We start from the raw sequence: 23,138 nt of genomic DNA on the forward strand, positions 1-23,138 counted from the left end.
GGGTTCAAATGTATGAATGGGATGTTGCAAGAAGGCTCCACAAGGCAAACTCAGTGATGGCAGCCCTCTCTAAGATGGGCCCTGCTAATAGAACGATAGCTCCCTTGCCTACCTTTTATACATTATATGAATTACATGGGCCAAACCTCCTTTATGGCTTTTCCTTTTAGCCCTGAGAATTCCTGCTTGCAAAAGTATTCAGCAACTCTGAATAGCTGAGCTATGCATTCAAAGAGAAGGAAGGTTGTGTTCCCAAATGGACAACCTGGTGCTCTCTGGGTTTCAGACTACACTTTCTAAAAGACTTTGCCATTGGAGAGGCTAGCTCAGTGGTGGCGAACCAATGGCACGTGTGCCAGAGGCGGCACTCAGAGCCCTCTCATTGGGCACACTCACCATGCCTCATAGATGGCAACCGTCCCTCTTCAAGCAACTGCCCGCTAACTCGTCGAGGTCCCACGTGGCCGGATGGATGCATCCCGGCACAGCTGGTTTCCCTCCCCCCCCCCGTCCCGCCTTGCATGCTCTCCTTTTCCTGGGCACGACCCACTGCATCACCTCCTCAGCTGTTGGCCGGCCATCCAGCTCAGAGGCAGCTTCTTTGAACTGCTGGTGGTGGGCTGCGGAGCCCCAGAATGTGCTGTTCAAGGGGCCGGCAGGCTGTGGCTGCTGACGGACACCGTCGGCCCCCATGTGCTCGCTGGCCTCTGTGTGCGGGGGCCGATGGTGTCAGGCAGCAGCCACCCCGGCCCTTGCCTTGCCCCATGGCAATGGCACCCCCACCCTGCCTTGCCTCACCCCGCAGGACGAGCCTCCTGCCTACCGTTCGGCCTGCCAGAGACCCCCTGGATCTCCTCCATCCCTGCCCACCCCTCACAGGCATCCATCCCCACAAGCAACATGGAGGTGACCACGCCCACCTTGGCCACACCCACCCAATCTGCCATGACCACCCCAGCCACGCCCACCCAGTGGGCCACGCCCACCCGGCACCCGGCAATAAATAAGTGGGTTTGGGGTTGCGGTTTGGGCACTCGGTTCGCCATCACTGGGCTAGCTAATCAAAAACATCAAGATGGAACCAGACTGCCTCATCAACAATAGAGGCTTTCAGGTGAAATTATTTCTGCTTCAAAACTGAGGCAAGCTTTTGTTAGGTGACAGTTATGAAGAAGGAGGTTCTAGTTCTGTCCTACAGAGATTTTTCTTCTTTTTTAGGCCCCTGCAAATTTTCATTGGTTTTCTCTTAGCCTTATATACGTGCAGCCTTTAAAAGTACATGACACCTTCTTCAGAAGCCCAGGCAACATCCTCAGAAGTATAAAATATGTACAGGACACTTCTCAAGATTCCAGTATGGCTCCAACCTACTTATATTTTATTTCAGCCTTTAGGAAGAGATTTAATAATCATGCCAGAACAACCTAGTCAGTGGCACAGCAGTATTCCACCTCTTACATCTTTTCCAGATATCCACAAATTAGTCACTAATAGACACATAGACACCAGGAGAGAATGCAAGGTACAATTGTTCATAGTTCCTTGATTAATTACATCCCATTCTCCTTTCTCTGGAGGAGGTTTTGGCTGAGCCAAGGGGTGAAATGCTGGTACAGTGGAAGGAACTGAGCAGAAACAGTCTTGCCCATCCTTGTATTTTTGTTCCAGTTGTGAGAGAAATGCAGAACAAGAAGTTCTGTGTATGTCAGGTTTCTGCACTGCTCTGTGTATTAGCCAAGGTTGAAATACGTTACTTGTAGTATAATAAAAGAGACCCGTTCCATGAATTCACGTAGAAGTTCTCACTCTTATTGTTTTGAAGAATGGAGTAAATCAGAGTTGTTGTAGCTGTCTCCCAAAGGCCAAGCCTTAAAAAAAACAAAACAAAAAGATCTCTGAGCTAGTATTTGCTTACATTCAGTCAAGAACCTTTCCGTTCTATTACACTTGTTCTTCACCATTTTCCAAATTTATCAGACTCCATATAAGACAAACAAATTCTACATTTCAGTTCCTTATCAGCTGGCATTGTGATGTCTATGGCTTAGTTTTTTCTAGGTCAGAAAACACCCCATGGTTGTACATGTGTGTTGCCTTGTTGCAGGGAGGGTGGCTAATGCTAGATGTAATGAAAAAGGGCCTTGGAATCTCAGGCTGTAATTTCCAAGGTGCATTTCTGTTCTCCTTGATCTCTTCAAACAATAGCATTATAGCTTATTAATGTATTGAATCTAATACTATATATTTGCCTACCAATGATTCTGTCCTAGCCTTAAATATTTCTTGGGCAAAGGGAAGTATGGGTCATGAGGAACCCTGTTATATTTCCCACTATCCAAGATCAGAAGGACAGAGCTGTCACCTATTCATTAAAAAGTGGGATTTCAGTCATAAATTGAACAAGCCTTGAGTTTAAAACCTAGATGTTCAAGGTGGAATGAAGAATTGTTGGACCTATTTGCGTGTATATATCTTAATCAATTAAACTATCATTCCTTTTCACACAGTATGCCATAATTCACTGTAGGTTAATTAACCAGTTTTCTCTTAGGGTCTGAACTAGTAAATTATGGGTAGAATTGAAGCCAAACAATTATTTCAAAGAAAAAGTACAGCAAGTATAAAAATAGTGCTGGGACTTAGTAGATAAAAGGAGGACTACAAATAAAATTAAGTGTTTCCTTCTCCCAGGCTGTTAGAAGTTTGATGCCATCAATTAAAAATTTTCAGGAGATAATGCTTTTTATTTCTATATTTCAATATTAAAGAATGGTCTGCTTAATTTCATTCTTTTTCATAAGGTACATCTCATAAGAGGTCCTGCAAAGGTCAGGAACTCTGTTTACTTTAAATATCATGTAAGGTACAAATGATGAACCATGTTGGCAGGCCATTCTCCATGTAAAGACTTTCCATGATTTGCTGACATTACAAAGCTGTCGCAGTTTCAACTCTAGGTTCCTTGGCTCTGAATGTTGAGTGAGATCCTCTAGCCATGTATGACTATAAAAATGAAAGATGGGTAGTTTTACTTCTGAGTTTTCCTACTTCTGTTATACATGGCCTTCAGTCAACTTGCTTCTTTTCCTCTCTTACTGTGCAATCTGAAGCATAAAAATTTATGGCTAACGGGTGGTTAGTAGCCTCAGGTCTCCTTGCTGCTTTGGAAGAAATTGCAACAGAACTGGCAGGAAGGGGCATCCCCACAACCTGCTCTGCATGGTTTCTACAGAGTCTTCTGCCTGTTGGCCCTGTTTAACATGAGAAGAAAAGCTTGTAGGTAAGAGAACTAGTTTTCCTTTCCACCTTTTAGTGTTGAAGCCTTCCATGATCCATAACTGACTACCCTGGGAAGTGATGCCTTTGGGGAAGGAGCCCACGTAGACATCCCATTTGCCTCACTGTGCTTAGGTGGCTCGGCTGTGTGTGAATGTTCACGTTCAGTCATTTCACGGTGTGCTGTTGTCCCACTCGCTTTTTATTGTACTTGGCTGGCTGACGGCTGTTCTTATCGTCTATAGGCCATAGAAGAGGGTACCCTAGAGGAGATCGAAGAGGAGGTGCGTCAGAAGAAATCCTCCCGCAAGCGCAAGAGAGACGTGGATGTCAGTTCCTCAACCCCAACCACCAGCACTCGTAGCCGGGACAAAGACGATGACAGCAAAAAGCAGAAAAAGCGAGGCCGGCCCCCTGCTGAGAAGCTCTCTCCAAATCCACCCAACCTCACTAAGAAAATGAAGAAGATTGTGGATGCTGTGATTAAGTATAAAGACAGGTAACCGAAAGAAGGGACATTTCTCCCCTTTAATTTTACATTTTCATATCCTCAGCCATCAGTATTTCTCCTGAACAGATGTTTGTTTAGCAGTATCTAAAAATTTATTGATTGTGCTGCCTCTGGACTTTGAAGGGGAATCCAGCATGATGTGAAATACTGGGATTTATGTGAAAAACTACAGGTGGTCTTCGATTTATGATCACAATTGAACCCAAAATTTCTGTTGCTCACTAAGACAGTTGTTAACTGAGTTTTGCCTCATTTTATGACCTTTCCTGCCACAGTTGTTAAGTGGATTGCTGCAGTTGGTAACACAATTGTTAAGTGAATCTGGCTTCCCCATTGATTAGCTTGTGGCAAAAGGTGATCTCGTAACCCTGGGCCACTGCAACCGTCATAAACATGAGACAGTTGCTAAATGTCTGAATTTTGGTCACAGGACCATGGGGATGTTGCAATGGTTGCAAGTGTGGAAAAATGGTCATAATTCACTGTTTTCAGTGCCGTTGTAACTTCAAATGATCATTAAATGAACTGTTGTAAATCAAGGACCAACTTATGCATGTCAGAGAGATATTGTTGAGAAGTGAAAAAGTGGAATGGAGTAGTGGGAAGTGAGTATGAGTGTCATGCTGGAACAGTGACCCAATATATTGGCTGCCTTATGAGTGAAGGTAAAGGTTTCCCCTGTTTGATTCTAGGGGTCGGTGTTTCTCTCCCTTTCTTAGCAGAGAAGCCAGTGTCGTCCAAAGACATTTCTCTGGTCATGTGGCTAGCATGACTATATGCCGAGGCACACAGAAAGCTGTTAGCTTCCCATTGAAGTGGTACCTATTTATCTACTCACATTTGCATGCTTTCGAATTGCTTGGTGGGCAGGAACAGGAGCTTATCCCATCGTGCGGCACTCGGGTCTCGAATCCGGCTGTCAGCTTTCCAGCTGATCAGTTCAGCATCTTTAACCACCGAGCCACCGCACCCCCTGCCTTAGGAGTACAAAAGCTCAGTTTTTCAGAGGGTCAGAGATGGTAGCAGCAAACCACTCACAATGCCTTCCTCCCCTACATGAATCTTTTGCACAATGCCACTTTCCACTGAATTGGAACTACAAATTTCAGAATTCCTAGCCAGTTTGATGTCCCAGTATATCTGGAGGGCATCATATTGGAAAAGGCTAACATCCATCCTTTCTTCTAAAACCATTCTCTGCCAGAGCCTCACAGCTCTGAATTTTCATTATAGTAAACATAATTGTTGCCTAATGTTAGATAAAACTATTAAGCTTCCAGTCTTGACAGACCTATGACAAGCAGTTCACTTCCCTCTCTTCTATTGTGAAATGAAGCTTTGGTTTTAACAGATATTATTTCTCAGGTCTGATTCCTGTATTCCTGTATTTCCTGTATTTTGACAGGCTTCATCTATTGCATGCCAAGGTTTCAAATTCCTCAGCTAATGTAATGCTTCAGAGCCACATCAGAAAATGTTTGTATGATTAAACCTTAATACTGGGGGAGGAGAGCAATTTTCAGTAGGCAGATAGTATGCCAGAATAAAATACCAAACTTTTTCTTACCAACCATAATCCTAGTGAAATTAAAATATTGAGGGAAGCAGGGGGTGAATTACATTTTTTTCAGTCGACTTTTTTAAAAAAAACAACAATGTTACATGAACTAGCAGGAGAAAACTACTTTCATCAGATTTGCAGCTTGAAGTACGTAGGTGTAGATTTAAATTTTCCTAGACATTGTATAAATAAAAATTGATTTGCTGTGCTTCGTATTAATAAATACACATTAATCCTGCAGGTAAAATAGGCTCCTTCGTGGCTCCTCCTTAGCTTCTAATCCAGCACATCAGCCATTAATTAGTAGGTGCACTTTAGTATATAAAATAGAATTGTCTCCATATTTCACTTCACTTCTTCAGTCCGTGACAGCCAGGGCAGCTGCCTCTGAACTGGCCTGCACTGGAAAAGGCGCACCATGTTTTAGATGTTTTCCTTCACCTTGCCTTGCAGCAGCAGTGGACGTCAGCTTAGTGAAGTCTTCATTCAACTGCCTTCTCGAAAAGAGCTTCCAGAATATTATGAACTCATTCGCAAACCAGTGGATTTCAAGAAGATAAAGGTACCTTAGGAGTTGTTTATCTCTCTCTAAGTCAGAGAAGGGCCCAATGTTTATTTGCTTACTTGACTTATATCCCATCTTTATTTTATGCAACTCAAGGCAGCACCTCCTATTTTCCCCACAATAACCACCTTTAAGGTAGGTTGGGCTGAGAAAAGGAGTGACCCAAAGTCACCCAGCTGTCTGCTATGCCTAAGGTGGCACTAGAAAGCCAGTTGCTAGTTCAACATTTTAACACCAAAGTGGCTCTTGATAACAGGGATGATGAAATAGGCCTGTTGCCCATCTTAAGCAGGATGCAGCACCTTGGATTTGAATCAAATAGGGTAGTGTCGCCTCATGTGAGAAAACAAACTAAGAGAAGCAGAGTGGCCCATAACCACAGCCGATTTCATTTCCCATACCCACTTAGCAGATGATATCTACTGGTCATGTGATGGGGAAACCACCTACTGCAGTTTCTGGTCATGTGATGGGAAAGCCACCTACAGGAGTTTCCTCACAAGATCACATGCCTACCTTCTATCCCCTTGTTTACAAGAGGAGGCTGAGCCCTGTAGTTTAATGCCTACAACAAGGTGAGTAAACTGATTTCCCAGTGCACCATAATTAACGTGCCATTGCAATTTCTAACTGGGATGCCCATCATTTTGCATTATTTCCGAGAACACTTTCTGATGCAGCTAGATGGCTTGTAAAGAAGTGTTGCACATAACTATATAACTTTGGTAAGGTATAGCCCATTTGAAACATGGAAATGCGAGCCATCAATATTGCACTATGTCTTTTTAAAGCTGTGTTATAGGGTGTGTCTTAAATAGTTAATATATTTTAATGCATTAAAGTGTATACATTCAAAGAATGCAGTAGCATGCTGGTTTCCTGAACTGGATGGTAGAAGACTTTGTAGTAGTTTGTAGTATCTCTGATTTACTGAATGAAGTAAAGCCATTCTATGTTAGAGAAGGTAACTTTTTAAAAACTTCAATGAATCTTATTTGCTTGTTTAGCTAAATTTTAATTTTAATTTCAAAATGCCCTCCCTTCAGCAACAACAACAAGATTAATGTGCATATTAAATCCTGAGTTATTCCCCTTTGTATTTTAACTTTGTAAAATAGCATTATATTATCTGAGGCTTTCCAACTAGTTTCAGGACAAAGGGAATAATTTGGATTACCAAAGATCCACAGACTCATCAATTGAGTCGCACAATTATGGATTTCCCTTGAGGCCTTTTAAGGGCCAAAATCTCAGACAACCATCTTGCTCATTCAGTTGTGCAAGTTCATTTGTTCAACCATCAGAGTTTCAGTCAATACCCTCACAAAATCTGTATTATTGAAATATTGTATAATTGAATATAATTGTACAACGGATGTTTCTACCTGTCTTTTAAGTGAACTAACAGCACAGGTGTTTTACAGAATCCATACTGATCTAACAATTTCTGTCCACATTCTTAATTCTAAAAGAATTTTTGAGGATACTATCCCTTTCAGCTTTAAGAATTGCTCCTTTTTCTCCTCTTAATTGCTGAAATATGCATACGTATAGGGGCATCATCTCACTCTGATGACAACTGTATGAAGGCAGGAATCTGAATCTTTTGTTCAATAAAACATAGTTTTGGTTTCTCCTCACTTCACTTTCAGGAGCGTATCCGGAACCACAAATATCGCAGCCTAAACGATTTGGAGAAGGATGTCATGCTTCTATGTCAGAATGCTCAGACTTTCAACCTTGAAGGATCACTGGTAAGACATCTTTCTGCAGTTAGAACACGCTCTTGACACTAAAAAAGTTGCATAGTTTCTATGCTGTGTAAGCAGATGGGTTCAGTATACACACACATATTCACATACACACACACAAACACACACACACACACACACACATATATGTATGTATGTATGTATATATATCTCTGTTTCAAATGCTAATGCAACCGAGTAGATTGTCTTAGGGCAGCCACTTTTTTCCATTCTTCTCCCCAATTTCATATGGAACACTAGATTGTTGGAAGATTAGAGCAAGATATATGATAGGATAGAACTCAAAAATGCTCCATAAATCCCTAGTAGTATTAAAAATGGCCCTATTTTTTAAAATAAAACCATAACAACTAAGGGCATGGGACCTCCAGTTTGTCACGCAGCCGCTATGGACAGCTGGGAGACTTGCTCTCTCTCTTTCCCCAGTCCAGTTTCGTATCGCTGGGGGGGCCCTGAAAAGGGCCAAAAGCTGCCCTGAAGAGGTGACCAGCAAGGAGGGGCGCTTGCGGGAGAGCTGCAACTCTCCCGTTGGACCTAGTGATCCCTCCAAACCGGCGGACGAAAGGACTGGCCATTATGGCTCGTCCCTAGGCTGTGAACAGCCGAAGTCACATTTTCCACCAAGCAACTCTTAAAGCAGTGCGGAAGAGACTGGGTGAGATCTACCTCTTTTACACCCTAACTACTTTCTGTACCTACTTAAGCTGCTAAGCATTTTCCCCCCTGCGGTGAGGGAAGGGGGATTTCAGCCCTCCCTCCAGAAAGAGCGGTGTTTTAAATGTTGAAAAAGTAACTGAATACCATTTGGAACTTTATTTCTCAAAGCATGTGGATTGAAAGATTTTTTATTTCCTATTGTTCATTGTCTACTTCTGTTGGAAATCTGGATTCTTTCTTATGAAAAAAAGAAAGAAAAACTGAAAAGATTAAGACAACTTTGGGACTCAAAGGGAAACTTTAAAAGGGGCCTGGCTGACTGCCCAGGAAAATAGATAAGATACATAACCTTGAGAACTTTGAAACAACAGCTGTGAAAGGCTTTGTGTTCCCTATCTAGAAAAAAAATACTTTCTTTTGGATTTTCTAAGTGTAAAGCCTTTAGTTTAAAATACCAACATGGAAGAAGACCAGGAACAAAATTTACCTATAGATGAAGATCAGCAAACTCTTGCTATGTTAAAAACACTAATCCAAATTCTTACCACAACCAATGAAATACTAAGAGGCTATGTGAAGGAACAAGAAGACAGCCCAGATATGAAAGCCCAAACTTTGACCACAATTAAAAAACCATCTATACAAAATACAATAGAAAAAAATGAAACATTCAAGTACCATGACAGAAGAATCTACTATTAAACAAATATTGATATTTCAAAATGCAGAAAAGACATTGACAACCTGGAAAAAAGAAAAGGTTTCTTATACAACTCAGAAGGAACTAGAGGATCTAGAAAAAGAACAGTTGGATGAGAAGACAAACAATTCAGAACAACTACATTGATATGGAAGAATAAAGAGATGACCCACTAGACCTACAAGTCCTCTCAAAAAAATGGCAATCAGATGGTTTTGCCAATATCAATTAATATACATGATATTACAAGGAGATTGGTTTGATGGCCCAAAAACAAGGACATGGAAGATGATTTGGCAAAGAAAAAAAGCTAGAATAAGACTCAAGAAGAATAGATTTTCGACCATCTTACTGAAAGCTGAAACAGAATGTACTTAAATAGATAAGATGTGTATGTTGAACACAAGACATTGTTATGAACTGAGATAAAGGGGAAAAATTGGTCATTAAAATTTAGCAGTATACTGTAAATACTAATAGCTAATTTGAATATAGATTTGTGCATAAAGGTCATGTAAATGTGAGTAATGTAGATAAGCTAAAAACTTATTGTTGAAAGTAATAAATAGGTTATATGGAATGTTAAAAACAAAAATTATCAGTTTAAGCAAGAGATAGCAGATATAAAGAGGAAGAGATGAAGCATTAAATATTGAAATAAAAAGAAATTTTGATTACTACTTAAAAAAACAACTGTAAATTAACAAAAAGGAAGGATATCATATTGTATCCTTAACTTGTTGACATAGAGGGTGAGAAGTTAGGTAAACGGGATGTGTATTTTGAATATTAGATTTTGTGAGGATTGGTGATAGATGAATTGGGAGTATACTAAAAATCTTGGGAATGATAAATATCAAACATTAAATCTAAATGTTAGTGAAAATTAAAATTGAAAAATCTATTAGGTCATTGATTCTCTAAAAGATTGTACATTAAAACAATTAGAATATGTGTAAACTAAAAACTATGGATATATGTAAGAAAGTTACTTTCTATATGATGGATAGGATAAAACTTGTCTTTTAATTTACAAATAGACAGTATATATGAAGGGAAAAGAGAGGAAATATTTATGGTAGCAATTTGAAATCTGTACTAATGATATCTGTATGTAATTGAATTACTACTATGCAGCCACCACGTTGCTTTTCAAATATGTGAATGTAATATCAGAAAATCAATAAAATTTGTATTTAAAAAAACAACAGCTAAGGGCATGGACTGAACTTAGAACTTAGCCCAATGGAAAGAAAGTGTTAGATCAATCATGATTTCTACATCTTCCTTTCTTCTATGGTTTCCTGCAGATTTATGAAGACTCAATTGTTCTGCAGTCTGTCTTTACTAGCGTGAGGCAAAAAATTGAAAAAGAGGAAGACAGCGAGGGAGAAGAGAGTGAAGAGGAGGAAGAGGGAGAAGAGGAAGGATCTGAATCAGAATGTGAGTTTTTTATTCTGCCTTATTTTCTTTGCAAAACAAATGTGTAAACTTTTTAGAAAGAAATCTAAATGGTTTCTTCCAGTTGAACTGAACTCCTAGTAACTTCATGGATACACCTGTGTCATTTTCCTGGTAGCAGTACGGAAGTAATGTGCTTCCTCTGGGATACTTTTCAACTTCAGTGACAGAACTATAGAGTTGGAAGGTACCTTAGAACAGGGCTTTTCAACCGGTGGTACATTGGCACGTGGCAGGTGGTATGCGGCCCTGCCCAGCCTAGCCAAGTGTAGCTTGGCACACTTGTAAGCCAAAGTGGCACTTGTCATGAGAGAATCCTTGGGACCTGCAGGGCTGCTGGGGCGAGGCAAAGGCCCCGGGATCGGCACTTCCAGTTCATCCGGAAGAGAAAGGAGGAGGAGGGGGCAGAGACAGGAGAGGCTATAAAAGGAGGCAATTTGGGCGGGAGAGGGAAAGGGGAAAAAAAAGATGCAACCTTGGGAAGAGGAGTCATCTGGAGCTGCAGCAAAGGAAAAAGGAGGAAGAGGGGGAGAGAGGAGATCAAACAGGCCGGCCCGGGAGCCGATCTACAACTTCTGTGGCAGCCATCCGTGCCGGCGTGTACACAGATGGCAGCGACAAACAGGCAAGAAACGCAGCTGGGGAGATGTCGTCCTCCATGAGGAATGAACAAAGGCAGCATCGACTGGAGGTGAGGCACGGAGGGAGGGAGGAAGAAGATGGCAGTGAGAAAGGGAGGTGGAGAGCAGGAGGGAGGGAAACAGAAAGGAAGGAAGCATTGGTTTCCAGCTGGGAGGCTATACCTTTAAAAGAAAAGAAAAAAATGAAGGGCCACCATTTGAAATAGGCGAGAGGAAGCCAGCTGCTCGAGAGGAGATATTTATTGGCAGAAGCGAAGTACCATTTCAGCAGTTCGGTTCTGGATAAGCTGAACAACAAACCGGGAGAGTGGAAGGATTCTTATGTGATTTTGTGACTTTGAAGTTCTGGGATTTGTGCAATGTGGGTTTTGCGTTCTTAAGGAGTGTTTGGCAATTTCTATTGTGGCTGATGGCTGATGTCCCGTGTTGGATTTTGGGTTCTAATTCTATTGCTCTGCTATTGTTAGCTGTAAGTTTTGCTGCAAGGGATTTTGAAGTATTTTTGTCCTGAATGGATTTTGCCTGTACCATTCGTTTACTTATGAATGGAGCCATTTGGGGAGGCTGCCTTAGCCGGCAGCCAGTACTTGCTACATTTTTTGTTGTTGTTGTTTTTCTTAAGTGCTGGCTGCTGGCTCCTTAACTTTCCTTTCTAGCCAGTAGCTAATTCTTAAAGGGGATGCGCTTTTTAAGCTAGTTCCCTCAGCGGCTTGTCTTTTCTGTCTCTGGAAGCTTTTCCTTGTTTGATAACTATATGGAAGAGGAAAAATAATGGAAGTGGGTTTCAAATTCTTCCTTCAGGAGGAAGGAGATGGGAATGAGAAAGAGGGAGGCAGGGAGGGAGGGAAACAGGAAGGAAGAGAGGAGGGAGGGGGATTGGAATGAAAGGGAGGGTCTGAAGGAAGTCCCCCCCCTTAGCACTTGGCCACCAGCAGCCCTGCCATTGACTTTGCTTGTCAGAAGGTTGCATGACCCTGGGACACTGTGACCATCATAAAAATAAATATGAATCAGTTGCCAAGCATCCCAATACAAATCACATGACCCTGGGGATGCTGCAACGGTCATAAGTGCGAAAAATGGTCATACGTCACTTCAGGGCCATTGTAACTTTGAACAGTCACTAAGCAAATTGTTGTAAGTTGAGGACTACTTGTACTTTATCACTTTTTTCCTTTTGGGGGGGGGGGTGTCATCAAGTTTTTGACACTTTGCTAGCTGGTACTCGGATATTGCCATATCCTAAAAATGGTACAGTTGGTGAAAAGGTTGAAAAGCCCTGCCTTAGAAGTCATTCAATCCCCTTACTCAGTGCTAGATCCATAAGAGAATCTCTTGACAGATGCCCATCCAACCTTCCTTTGAAGTCCTCCATGAAGAGCTCGTGTCCTATACTGTTTTAGTAGCAGACAGCTTGTAATCAGGAGGTTCCTCCTAATATTTGCCCCAAATCTTCTTTCTTGTAGTTTTAACTTACTGGTTCGCGGTCTTTCCTGTGGCTCAGTAGACAAGTGTTCGCAGCCCTTCTGGCGGCATATCGGAAGATGGCTATTATATCTTCTCCTAAGTCATATTTCTTTTAACTTAAGATATCCATTTTTCATAGGGCTTGGCTTTCAAACATTTCACATCTTAAGTGGCCTTAGTGGCCTTTTTATGAACTTGCTCTACTTCGTCACTGCCTTTCTTGAGTCTTGGTGTTCAGAGCTGGATATAGTATTCCATGTTCCTGATATTTCTGACATGCATCCACCTGTGATCCTGTTTGGGTTTTGGAGATAGCAAGACCTGGCTAGGTACTTCTTGTTAAACATAAGGAAAAACTACGAAAATTATGATGGGCTGATAGAGAAAATATCTGGAAGCCTGAAATTAGAGCCATCAAGAAAGGCTGACATTTGACAGGGTTAGGATCCAGAGCTTGTGAGGAAAGCCTCATCCTGCCCTTCTTGCAGCATCCTTAGGTGTACATAAAAGGCTGCTTGATTTTTAATAAGAAGAAAAAGATGTTTTGGTGTGATTATTTCACAAAACAAGCTAGGTTATTAGGCTTAGGAATACAGTGAAGCAGATTAATGGAGTGTTTGGAAGTACAGATATATAAGTAAAATTGTGTCTATGTCTCACGTAATGTGTATATGAAAATTAGGACAGATTTCAACCTGTTTCAGTCATAATTCATAACGGAACAGGAACATAAACTCATAGCCAGCTTCTCGGTCTCGCTCTGTCTGTTCTTCCCAGCTCGTTCTGTCAAAGTGAAGATTAAACTGGGCAGAAAGGAGAAAGTACCAGACCGAATGAAAGGCCGCAGACGCACCAGCCGTGGGTCCCGGGCTAAACCCGTAGTTAGTGATGATGACAGCGAGGAAGAGCAAGAAGAGGTAGGTAAAACAATAGTTTTTTTCCCCCCAAGGTGTCGTCAGTGATCCCAGGAGGAGAGATCTAGTGCTTTTGTTGGAGAGAGATGGTCAAAGAGAGGGTGTTTTCCATTTAAATAAGCAGAAAGAAAACACAAAACCAAGTTCTACTTTTCAAAAAGTTACATGGTACAATGAGTAAAAATTTTAGACCTTGGTTCGTCCATGAGATTTCCTGGGTTATTACTGGTCTTTTGCCTGCCTGCCTACTTCCCAGGACAGTCAGGAAGATATCCGATACATTAAGGTACAACTAAAAAGTATTTTCCCCTTCTCTCCTAGGATCGCTCAGGAAGTGGCACAGAAGATGACTAGGTGACATTCCACGATGGAGACCTCAGGCATCACTTTTTCCAAAGCAGAGGTGCTCTAGTCCTTTAGCTGCAATGGGTAGCAAGAAAAGTAGTGTTGGATGTGGGTAAACTGTATAAATTCTTCCATATTTATACTGCAGTGAAGATGTAGGACTTACTTGTGTCTTGCCTTGTCCTCACATCGGTAGCGTTTGTAACAGCATTAATTGTTTTTGTTTTGTTTTTTTTAAAAAAAATTATGACTGGGGGAACACTTGATTTTTTTTTAATGGCAGTACTATTTTCAGTTGCAGTATTGAATCACTGTAGTTTTAACCTGTGGGTGCATGTGTGTAAGCAGTCCACTTCCTAGTACTGTACTTTATGAAACAGGTCAAACAGCCAGCTGCTCCCCCCAAAGCAAGGAGAGGGTGGCAGGGGTAACTGTGTCAGCGTCACTGGATTTCAAACAGTAATAAATTAAGCAAAACAAACACCCCACCATCACCGTGGTGCATTTGTTAAATGTGCTTCTCTTTTACTGTAACATCTGGAAAGCTCCTCCCATCAGCTCAGTAAGGTCTGATATTTATCCATCTTCCGGATCCACTCAGAGAATACAGAATAACAGAGTTGGAAGGAACCTTTGAGATTTTGTAGTCCAACCCTGTATCATTTCAGACAAGTGGCTGCCCAATCTCTTCATGACTATGACAACTACGATTATGGCCTGCTTAAAATAGCTGTCCAGATGTTCCTAAATCCCCGTCTGGCTTCTCATCTGTAGTAATAGTCAAAGGAAATGGCAGGTTGCAATATCTTATCATTCCAGATTGCACAAGAGATTTTGACCAGGCCTGTTTTTGTAAAACAGATATTTAAAGAGTTTAAAGATGAAAACGTCAGAACGCGTCTTTAAAGCATCTTAGCTTTTATTCATTTTGTCTCTGGTGCTTTACTCTCATTCTGAAAGTCTCTGCTTCTTTTATCCACGTCTATGTTTGTGGGAGATCATCTTGCATGACCTGCTGGGCAATGGAACAATATTCGTGGGCTAGCCAAGAACGAGAGGGGAGGAAGTCGCTCCATTTCAAATTGAGTTATTTTCTGGACCATGTATTCTGTAAATCTACAGAATTATGATACACATGTGGAAGTTACTCAGTAAGTTTGTGGTTGCTGTGGTTTAAGAGATGCTGAATTTAAACAGGCTACCATGGCCTTGTTGAAGGCTTTCCAGTTACTCAGAAGGGGCCAGGGAGGCTTATCTTTAGATCAGCCTATTTCTCTCACACTCGTAGAATTTGCACATTAAAAAAATATTTCCTTGGAATACCCAGATTTTGGAAACTTATACAAAATAAATACTGTATACATTTTTATTACAGGAAAAGAATTTCCTTTTGTATTTTTCCATTTAGCTCATGTAACCCCTTGGAATTATTATGTAACAGGAAAAAGATAGTGATGGGAGCAATCCAGAACACAAAGGGACCATTGCTAGAACTTAATTTTCTGAAAAATAAGGAGACCAATGCCACAGCACAACTCCCTGCATTATGCTGTGTAGTGAGTTAATATGCTGTGAAGAAGACAGGTAGGGACACTACTATGCCTTCGAATCAGTCTCTTTCCCAGTTAATTGAATTCTGCTCCCCATCTTAGCCAATTAGAGTCCGTATCCTGTTGTATCACAATCCCTATAGTTCTGTACCAAGGAGTGGAAGCTTTTCCAAATTGTGACATCACGGCAGCAGATGGTACCACCCCCACGGTGTTCCTCTGCACGATTACGGTTCATGTCTCCAACACAGGTCCACTCCGAATCACTCTCTATTCCAACACACCACTTGGAATGGTCCGATGTGGAAAAGAAGGGGGTGGCTGGGTCCTGGAATGCCAGTTGCTCCACATTGTAAACTTTGTATTGTCCAGAGCAGTTGGATGCCAAAACACCATGAGACTTGAGCCAGAATTCAACATAGAGATCAGTAGCAAGAGCCTGGGCCAACCAGCCAGAGTATAGATCTGGGGAGATGAAATACAGGTAGTCTTTGAGTTATAAGTGTAATGAAGCTTGCCCATTACACTTGTAACTCAAAAACTTGTAGAGCAAATCTTGTACCTCGAATGAGATCACTTCCTTGCTCGTTAAAATGCACGTGGCTTGTTAAGCGAACATAAGTTATCTCAGAGTGGGGAAGGCCATGGAGGGCCTAGTGATGGAACAGGACCCCCAAGGCCTCCCTGGCCCACTAAGATACTGCATGCTTCCCCCTCCCTTCCTGCCACACCAGACTCACCTCAAAAAGATCTGTATCTTCTCTGCCGCAGTTCCTGCTGCCGCCTGGATCTAAGGCAGGGGAACGCTTCCGCACCCTGCCACAGCCCGATCCAGACTCTGGAGGCCTTTTCCAGGCCACTGCCACCCGGATTTGAGGCCAAGAAATGCTTCTCCCCCTGCCAGTGCCCCAATCTCCCCCTCCAGTGCCCCAATCTGGGCTCTGGAGGCCTTTTCCAGGTGACTGCTGCCTGGATTTGAAGCCAGGGTGTGGCGCGGAAGCCCTGATTCAGCCTCCAGAGGCACGTGGAAGTGTCCCCCAGCTTCGGTTCCATTCTCTGTTGCAGAGAACAGAGGCCTAAAGTACCATGAGATCACGCGAGTACAGTAGCGTGAGATCTTGCCCCACTGATCTCGTGTGATCTTCGGGTTACTTTAGGCCTCCATTCTCTGCAAACTCACTGAAAGCCTGGAGCAGCCAAGAAAGCGAAGGATCTCGATCTTTGCAGGGTGAGTATTGAAGGCCTGGTGCCTGAGGGAGACCCGGGGTGGGGGTGAGGAAGCAGGGGAATAACCAGGGTGAATGTTGCAGAGCCACTGCAGTCACTCGTAAGGGCAAACGACTGCTCTTGTGCTACAATATTTGTAACTTTGGGACTTGCTCATAAGCGCACTCATCACATAACTGAACGAGCATTAACACTCGTAACTCGGGGATTACCTGTAATAGTAAATGAACTTATGAGGATAGTTTTAATATAATTCGATGGCCATATTCCCTTACCTCTCTAGTAACTCCACTGCTTTCTACACCTACCTTCCCCCATCATTACTTACCATCATGAAAGAAACGGAATTTTGCAAAGCTGACAAATTCCTTGCCCCCTTTTGATGTCAGAGTCACCCGGGAGTTCCATGGCTCCTCCTGTACATGTTGCCCCTCAGAAGCATTCAATAAGGCAGGCAGATCCCGGGCAAAGGCCACTGGCACCTGGTAATCATAGACATGGGGCTCCGTGAAGAGCAGCTGATTCCCTAAGGCAGAAATATAGTGTACAGTGTTAGATTCGTTGGCTGGGAGCGCATTATCCTACTAGGGGAAAAAACCATTTTGACACCTCTGAGAACAGCTAAGGATATTTCTGTACTGCTAGGGTCTCCAGTCTCACAAAGGCCCATTGTTTTCTCCATTTGCCAAAGTTGACCAGCACTTCCTCCACAAGGTCTACACGAGAACACCAAAACTGGGCTCCTGGCAACATGTTGCCACATCTCCACTCTCACCATGCTTGTGTAATGAGGCTAAAAAAACCACCACTATTAACTGACTGGTTTTCCAAGGCACCTTATTGACTGTTAGGAAGGGGAGAAGGCACGAAGATAGGGACTCTTGAAAACAAACTGCAATCCAGATTTTTGGGATTTGGAGCAGCTGAATATGGCTGATAATGTTGGAAGCTAGGGATATAGCACTACCCTGTGTGGAATCTGCCTTTGTTTCTCCATAGGAATGGTGTGCTTCTTGAAATGGAATCACATGGAGAGATGGTGAAGGTCTATTGCTTGTTCATATGCTATTCCTTTGTGGGGACAAAGGAATGATTTGTGGGGACAGACAGGCATGATTAGATGACTGGATGACATATTGACACATGCATTCCAGGGAAGCTAGTGTCAAAATGTTTGGCTGGAATTCTTCCTCATAAATTTTTGTAGCCTTTGAACAATAATTTTAGAAGTTACGCTTCTTAGGAGCATGAACCTATAAATTCCTCTTTCCTTCATTTCCATGGTAATAGCTCTGCTGCCTTGACTATCCTATCTACATCTTCATAATCCATTCATTCTCCTGCACAAGCCACAAGTTCGGGAAGATTTTAGTTTGGGAAGGACATTTTAGCACTTCCTAGCCAAATGCCCTGAAATAATCCCAAGATTTTGATTTTCAGCATGGAGTTTTTAAACATCCTAATGTTCCCCAGTCCTCACACCTACCTATGGCTTTGAACTGGCTATAGGGGTAGGTGACACACAGAAAGCTCTGTCCATATGTCAGGGCAGTGTGGGGCCATGCATACTTCTCATCCAGTTTGGGAGGAAACCGAGGTGTGCTGTGAACGAGCCAGAATCCTTGAGTTCTGTCCAGAAAGATGACCCCTGGGGGGGGGGAGGAAAAAAACCAAAGCATGCAGTCAACCTCTGTCCAGCTGCCTTGAAGTCCCAGAAGTGCAGCACAAAGTGGCTTGTCTGCTCCACCATAGACTAAACTGAAGAAAAGTCCAAGACTGCAGGTCACAGCTAGCCTCTTTCTTTGAATACATTTGATGCAAGGGCACTACCTTTTGTATGACCCTTAGAACCAGAGGAACTTTCCTGTGGAGGCTCATCGTTGTACAGGACATAGGCCACCTCTTTCTCCCTCTGGAGGGAAAATAAAAACACAGAGCAAGGTTTTTCAAACAGAACTTGAGTAGCTTCATGAGAGATTAACAGTAAAAAGAGATTCATTTCAATGCAAACCTTTAGGTATCCATAGCAATTTTTTTAAGGGGGTGACATTTCAAACCTTTCTCCCCAGGGGGCATTTATGTCCATGACGTGATTTATTGTTTTAGATCTTGACCAGAGGTTCTGGGATTTTTTTTTAACTAACAAGATCCACCGTTTGAAAAAGTATACAGCCTGACACCAGCCTCAGCTAATGTGGCCTTTACCGCAATTTTGCATCCAATCCCTTTCCTGGTCAGATGGACCTTTTTGTGATGGACAAGTAGCCATTGGTGTGATTCAAGAGAAATTCAAGTAGAAACTGGGTCTTTCCAGTGAGAATCATATTACCCCATGACCACAATTTTTGAGACCAAGAGAAACTGAAACTGCTCTTTCTGCAGACTCACCTGCCTGTTTGCAGCCTCCAGATACAGCTGATTCAGTGTTCTGCCCACAGCTCCCTCAGTACTGTTCATCAAGCTCCTGCCTTGCACCCAGCCCTGGGTACGTCCATCTTGATACATGTACTGCATGCCTTCTGCTAGGGAGCTTTGATGGGACTTGGGCAGCTTGTAAACAATAAACCTGTAAAACAGGTCTTTAGAAATCGCAACCAGCCCTTGGATGAGAAAACTATTTAATTTGTCTGAAGTGTGCAACGTGACTTCACTGTAGGATTAAGAAAGGAAAGGAAGTGAGGAGATAGAGCATATTAGGGATGTAAACTCCAGAGGCAATCTAAGAAAGTGGAGAGGCTCACAGGATTTCAAAGATAGCTTCACTGAGAAATAAGGTTTTTCTCAGCAGTGGCACCTACATTACAGACCAGTTTTCTGCCAGAAATCCAAATGACTCAAATCACTTCTGACTTTTAGAAAAACCTTAAAAGCTAAGATGTTCAGAGGGTATTTAAGGCCTCCAACCTTTGGGGCTCCAGGGACCGGTTCCATGGAGAGAGGTTTTTCCACAGACCGGAGGGTGCCTGGTTTTGTGTGCTGCCTGCAGCTTGCAGATGGGGCTTTGCTTGTTTGGGCAGCCCGGTTGCTGGCATGCCGGGGCCCAGTACTGGTCCACGGAACAGGGATTAGGGACCCCTAATTTAAAATCAGTCATCAATACATCCATTAGGAATTTTGTTTGTAGTAATTTATGAAAAATTTGGGTCACTTTAAGGATTGTTTCTACATTATATCTGTACTTCTGTCTTAATTGTACACCACCAAGACTCCATGTAGAGTGTGACTGTTGATGAATACAATAAATAAATACATTTTCTGACTAAAAGGCAGCCAGGACAGAGTGTACTGCTTGCATCTCTTGCACAAGGCATTTCAAATACACCACTCATCTGTTCATGGATGGCTGCAGGGAAGGAGTTGGGGTAAACAACTGAAAAGCCCTAAAAACTGCCAGGGAAACAGGAAGGCCAAGGAGGGAGAGAGAGAGGTGGAGAATTTAGTTTACTTTTTGTAAATTGCTCTAGAGACTGATGAAAAAGGCAGGAATCTTTTTTGAGAAAACAAAAGATAAAGCCAGGTAAAACAGACACGCACCAGTCGACGGGCTTCCCAGAGTCATCATAGCAGGAAATGCTCCCATGCACAACGTATGTGTGAGCCAAAGACAGTGCCAGAATGAGCAGCATCAGGATTTTGCAGAATCCCTGCAAAGAATGAACAAGAATGGCTAAAAATGAAAGGACAACAATTGCCACGTTCCACCATTATCCTAATATGCCTGTCAGTATACCCATGAAAGGGGTTCCCTTTTAAAAAAAAATATTTAACCAAGGGAAGTTTTCTAACGAAACATTCTTTAAGGGGAGGAAAACTGGCTTATTGTCCAACATATTTTCCCTTTCCAATATAACTATCTCAATAGTTGATTCTCTTACATTTTCTTCCCAACTTATTTTCCACTTCCCCATTTAGCAAATGGAGTTTATAATCCTGAAATACAAATTATTTTGTACTGCATAGTCCCTGGAGGTCTCTACTTACAACTGTATTCAAAGGACACGTTCACACTGTACCATAAAGCAACCACGTGTGCTGGATTTGCACAACGGAGAACTAGACGGCTTACTCGTCACTCACTGTACCACGCGAGCACTGCCTAGTATAGTCGATACTTATCGCCTCCCGGGTCATGTGAAAAAATGCATCTTTCATTAAAGTGCAATTATTATTTCACACACACACACACACACCCGCATCCAATAACTCAGATTCACATTAGGAGGACAGCCATGGCACACAAAACTCAAAAGAGGAAAACCAACAGGCAACCCAGAATTGGTCTAACCCAGGGGTAGGCAACCTCGGCTCTTTTATGACTCATGGACTTCAACTCCCAGAATTCCTGAGCCAGCATAGCTGGCTCAGGAATTCTGGGAGTTGAAGTCCATGAGTCATAAAAGAGCCGAGGTTGCCTACCCCTGGTCTAACCAAAAAGATTTACCTACATCTCCGCGCATCTCATCTTAGTCCAAGGACTAACGCGGAGAAATTAAATCAACCTCACCCAACCCTGATGATCCTCACCTATCTTAGACTGGGGCGCCCACATTCCCTGCGCAGCATAATTATGGGAAAATGGGAATTGGAAAGCCAACGCTCCTGGAGGGCGTTAGGAAGGCTGAGTCGTAATCCTAGACAGGGAGAGTCAGTCCTCCCAGCGTTAAAGCCGTCGGGGGCGGAAGACACCGAAAGAAACCGCCGAAGAGGGAGGGAGGGAGGGAGCGAGGACGTACAAAGCGCTCGCCCGGCGCTCTGCAATCCGCGAAGGCGAGCTCGCCTCTCCTCCCCGCAGACCCTTTTCTGACTCAACTCCCCGGGCCCGACGCCCACCGCCTGCCGAGGAATGGGCTCCTCCCCGCCTCGCCTGTTGTTAGGCTGACTCACTTGACCGTAAAGCAGCTTTTTCCGACGCTCCGGAGGACGTAGCGCAGCCACCGAAGGGGGACAATGCGGACTAGACTCTTTAAAACAGCTCCCTCCGCGCTGCCCCGTCCTGAGGCGCCGCGCTTCTCCGCCTCGCTCCCGGTGAAAGGGAAGGAAAAAAACGGTGAGCGAGCTTGGCAAAAGCTCAGCCGGCAATACGGCGCAGTATTTACTTCCCTACGGAGAAGAACATCATGTGCCTTGGCCCCACCCTGGGCAGGGTTGGCGGCGGCGGCTCTTACAGCAAACCCCGGGCGGAAACCGAAAGCGACGCCAAGGCCGGCAAGCGCCCTGGGCGGGGGTGGCGGGAAGCGTTTGGCGGCGCTTGCCGATGCCCAGGCGGCTGCGCTTGGGAGGAAAAGAGGGAGGGAGGATGGTCAGTTTGAGTGCCCCAGCCGCCTGCATTAAGTTGCAGGCTAGGACTCAGGGGTAGGCAACCTCGGCTCTTTTATGACTCGTGGACTTCAACTCCCAGAATTCCTGAGCCAGCTATGCTGGCTCAGGAATTCTGGGAGTTGAAGTCCACGAGTCATAAAAGAGCCGAGGTTGCCGACCCCTGGGCTAGGTGGAAAATCGTATCTACTCTGTGGTTTGTTAGGAAAAGGACAGCAGGAAGGTTTGCTGTAGTTGCCAAGGCTCCTTAGATCTTAAAACCCTGCGGCTTTGCTTCCCCATTAAGTTTACTGCCGGGGAATCTCTTGGCGATCTTCTGGTCTTCTATCCTCGAGCCACTAAGTGCTGACCCTGCTGTAATTCCCCTAGATGAATCAAGATCTGAGATCTCGGCAGATGTTATACCCTTTTGAAATACCATAAATTGTTCACTTTGCGTAATACATTTATTTATTGAGGTAATCCAGAGAAGAAGCACAGCAATGAATCTGGCTCTTTTACCTGTTGGTGGTCCTCTGTGTCCAGCTGCCCAGGTGGTGCCTGTGTTTTTATCAGCCTCGTGTGGCTTGGTGTCTCTGGAAGCCGACATTCCACAGGTCCAGCTGGAGCAGCTTGTTCAGATTCAGAAGTCTTTTATTTCAGTAACTTTAAAGACTTTAAAGAAGCAGGATAGAAAGAGGAGTGTGATTTCTTTCAACTTTGGTGTTGGAGAAGACTTGCGAGAATATTGTAGACAGTCAAGAAAATCAACAAATGGATCACTGAACAACTCAACCAGAAGTTCTCACTTGAGGCACAAATGACCATAAATTACTCTATCTCAGACAGAGCATGTGAAGACCCAATTCTCTGGAAATGGCTTTAATATTGGGAAAGAAAAAATAAAGGACAACCAGCAGCAAAGTGGATGGGTTTGATGATAATGGCAGTCAGTGCACCATTGGGAAACCTAAAGGAATAGGTTAGGGATAGATTGTCAAAGAGAAACGCTGTCTGTGTGAAAACTAGGAGTCAAAAAGTCATGTGATGACAAGTAATCAATCCTAGAACAATGCTTAATTATTCAATAACTATGGAGAAAGGAGAGTGGACACCCCCTGACACATTTTTTAAGACTGAAAACTTCTCTAAAAGAGATTTTCTTTTCTTCATTGCAAGAAGAGTCGGGCTGTCAG

At 43.2% G+C, this 23,138-nt stretch overlaps 2 protein-coding genes across 9 annotated transcripts in view; one reads left to right on the forward strand and one right to left on the reverse strand.

Moving 5' to 3' along the window:
* SMARCA4 (SWI/SNF related BAF chromatin remodeling complex subunit ATPase 4) overlaps positions 1-14,499 on the forward strand; it is a 103,546-nt gene extending 89,047 nt beyond the window's left edge. For 3 of the 7 annotated variants that reach the window (XM_083353079.1, XM_083353082.1, XM_083353084.1), the window contains 6 exons: positions 3,522-3,775; positions 5,802-5,910; positions 7,566-7,667; positions 10,353-10,485; positions 13,389-13,528; positions 13,847-14,499. In XM_083353079.1, coding sequence (XP_083209205.1) covers positions 3,522-3,775; positions 5,802-5,910; positions 7,566-7,667; positions 10,353-10,485; positions 13,389-13,528; positions 13,847-13,879 — 771 coding nt within the window. In that variant the 3' untranslated portion in view covers positions 13,880-14,499. The remainder of the gene's footprint in view (positions 1-3,521; positions 3,776-5,801; positions 5,911-7,565; positions 7,668-10,352; positions 10,486-13,388; positions 13,529-13,846) is intronic. The other 4 variants (XM_083353080.1, XM_083353083.1, XM_083353085.1 and 1 more) reach the window with 2 other exon arrangements.
* Positions 14,500-14,772: 273 nt separating this feature from the next.
* On the reverse strand, positions 14,773-21,933 carry DNASE2 (deoxyribonuclease 2, lysosomal). 2 transcript variants are annotated; one of them, XM_083353087.1, is made up of 8 exons: positions 21,657-21,933; positions 21,532-21,606; positions 20,182-20,291; positions 19,036-19,213; positions 18,478-18,559; positions 18,134-18,295; positions 16,976-17,173; positions 14,773-15,885 (listed from the first exon to the last, which is right to left on the reverse strand). In XM_083353087.1, exons 3-8 carry the CDS (start codon positions 20,271-20,273, stop codon positions 15,527-15,529), a joined length of 1,071 nt encoding a protein of 356 aa, XP_083209213.1. In that variant the 5' UTR covers positions 20,274-20,291; positions 21,532-21,606; positions 21,657-21,933; the 3' UTR covers positions 14,773-15,526. The 2 variants fall into 2 exon arrangements, with proteins under 2 accessions (XP_083209213.1, XP_083209214.1); XM_083353088.1 differs by lacking the exons at positions 21,532-21,606; positions 21,657-21,933 and adding an exon at positions 21,172-21,377 and having other exon boundaries at positions 14,783-15,885.
* Between the last annotated feature and the right edge of the window lie 1,205 nt (positions 21,934-23,138).

This window comes from Vipera ursinii, assembly GCF_947247035.1.
Source record: "Vipera ursinii genome assembly, chromosome: 2".
Lineage (NCBI taxonomy): Eukaryota > Metazoa > Chordata > Lepidosauria > Squamata > Viperidae > Vipera > Vipera ursinii.

Excerpts from the sequence above, each read along its gene's own strand:
- DNASE2 (XM_083353087.1), bottom strand. The coding sequence starts at position 20,273 with ATGCTGCTCATTCTGGCACTGTCTTTGGCTCACACATACGTTGTGCAT. Across the intron at positions 19,214-20,181 it reads TCTGGGAAGCCCGTCGACTG|GTTTATTGTTTACAAGCTGC; the intron begins GTGCGTGTCTGT and ends CCTGTTTTACAG. Across the intron at positions 15,886-16,975 it reads ATTCCGTTTCTTTCATGATG|ATCTATACTCTGGCTGGTTG; the intron begins GTAAGTAATGAT and ends TCATCTCCCCAG.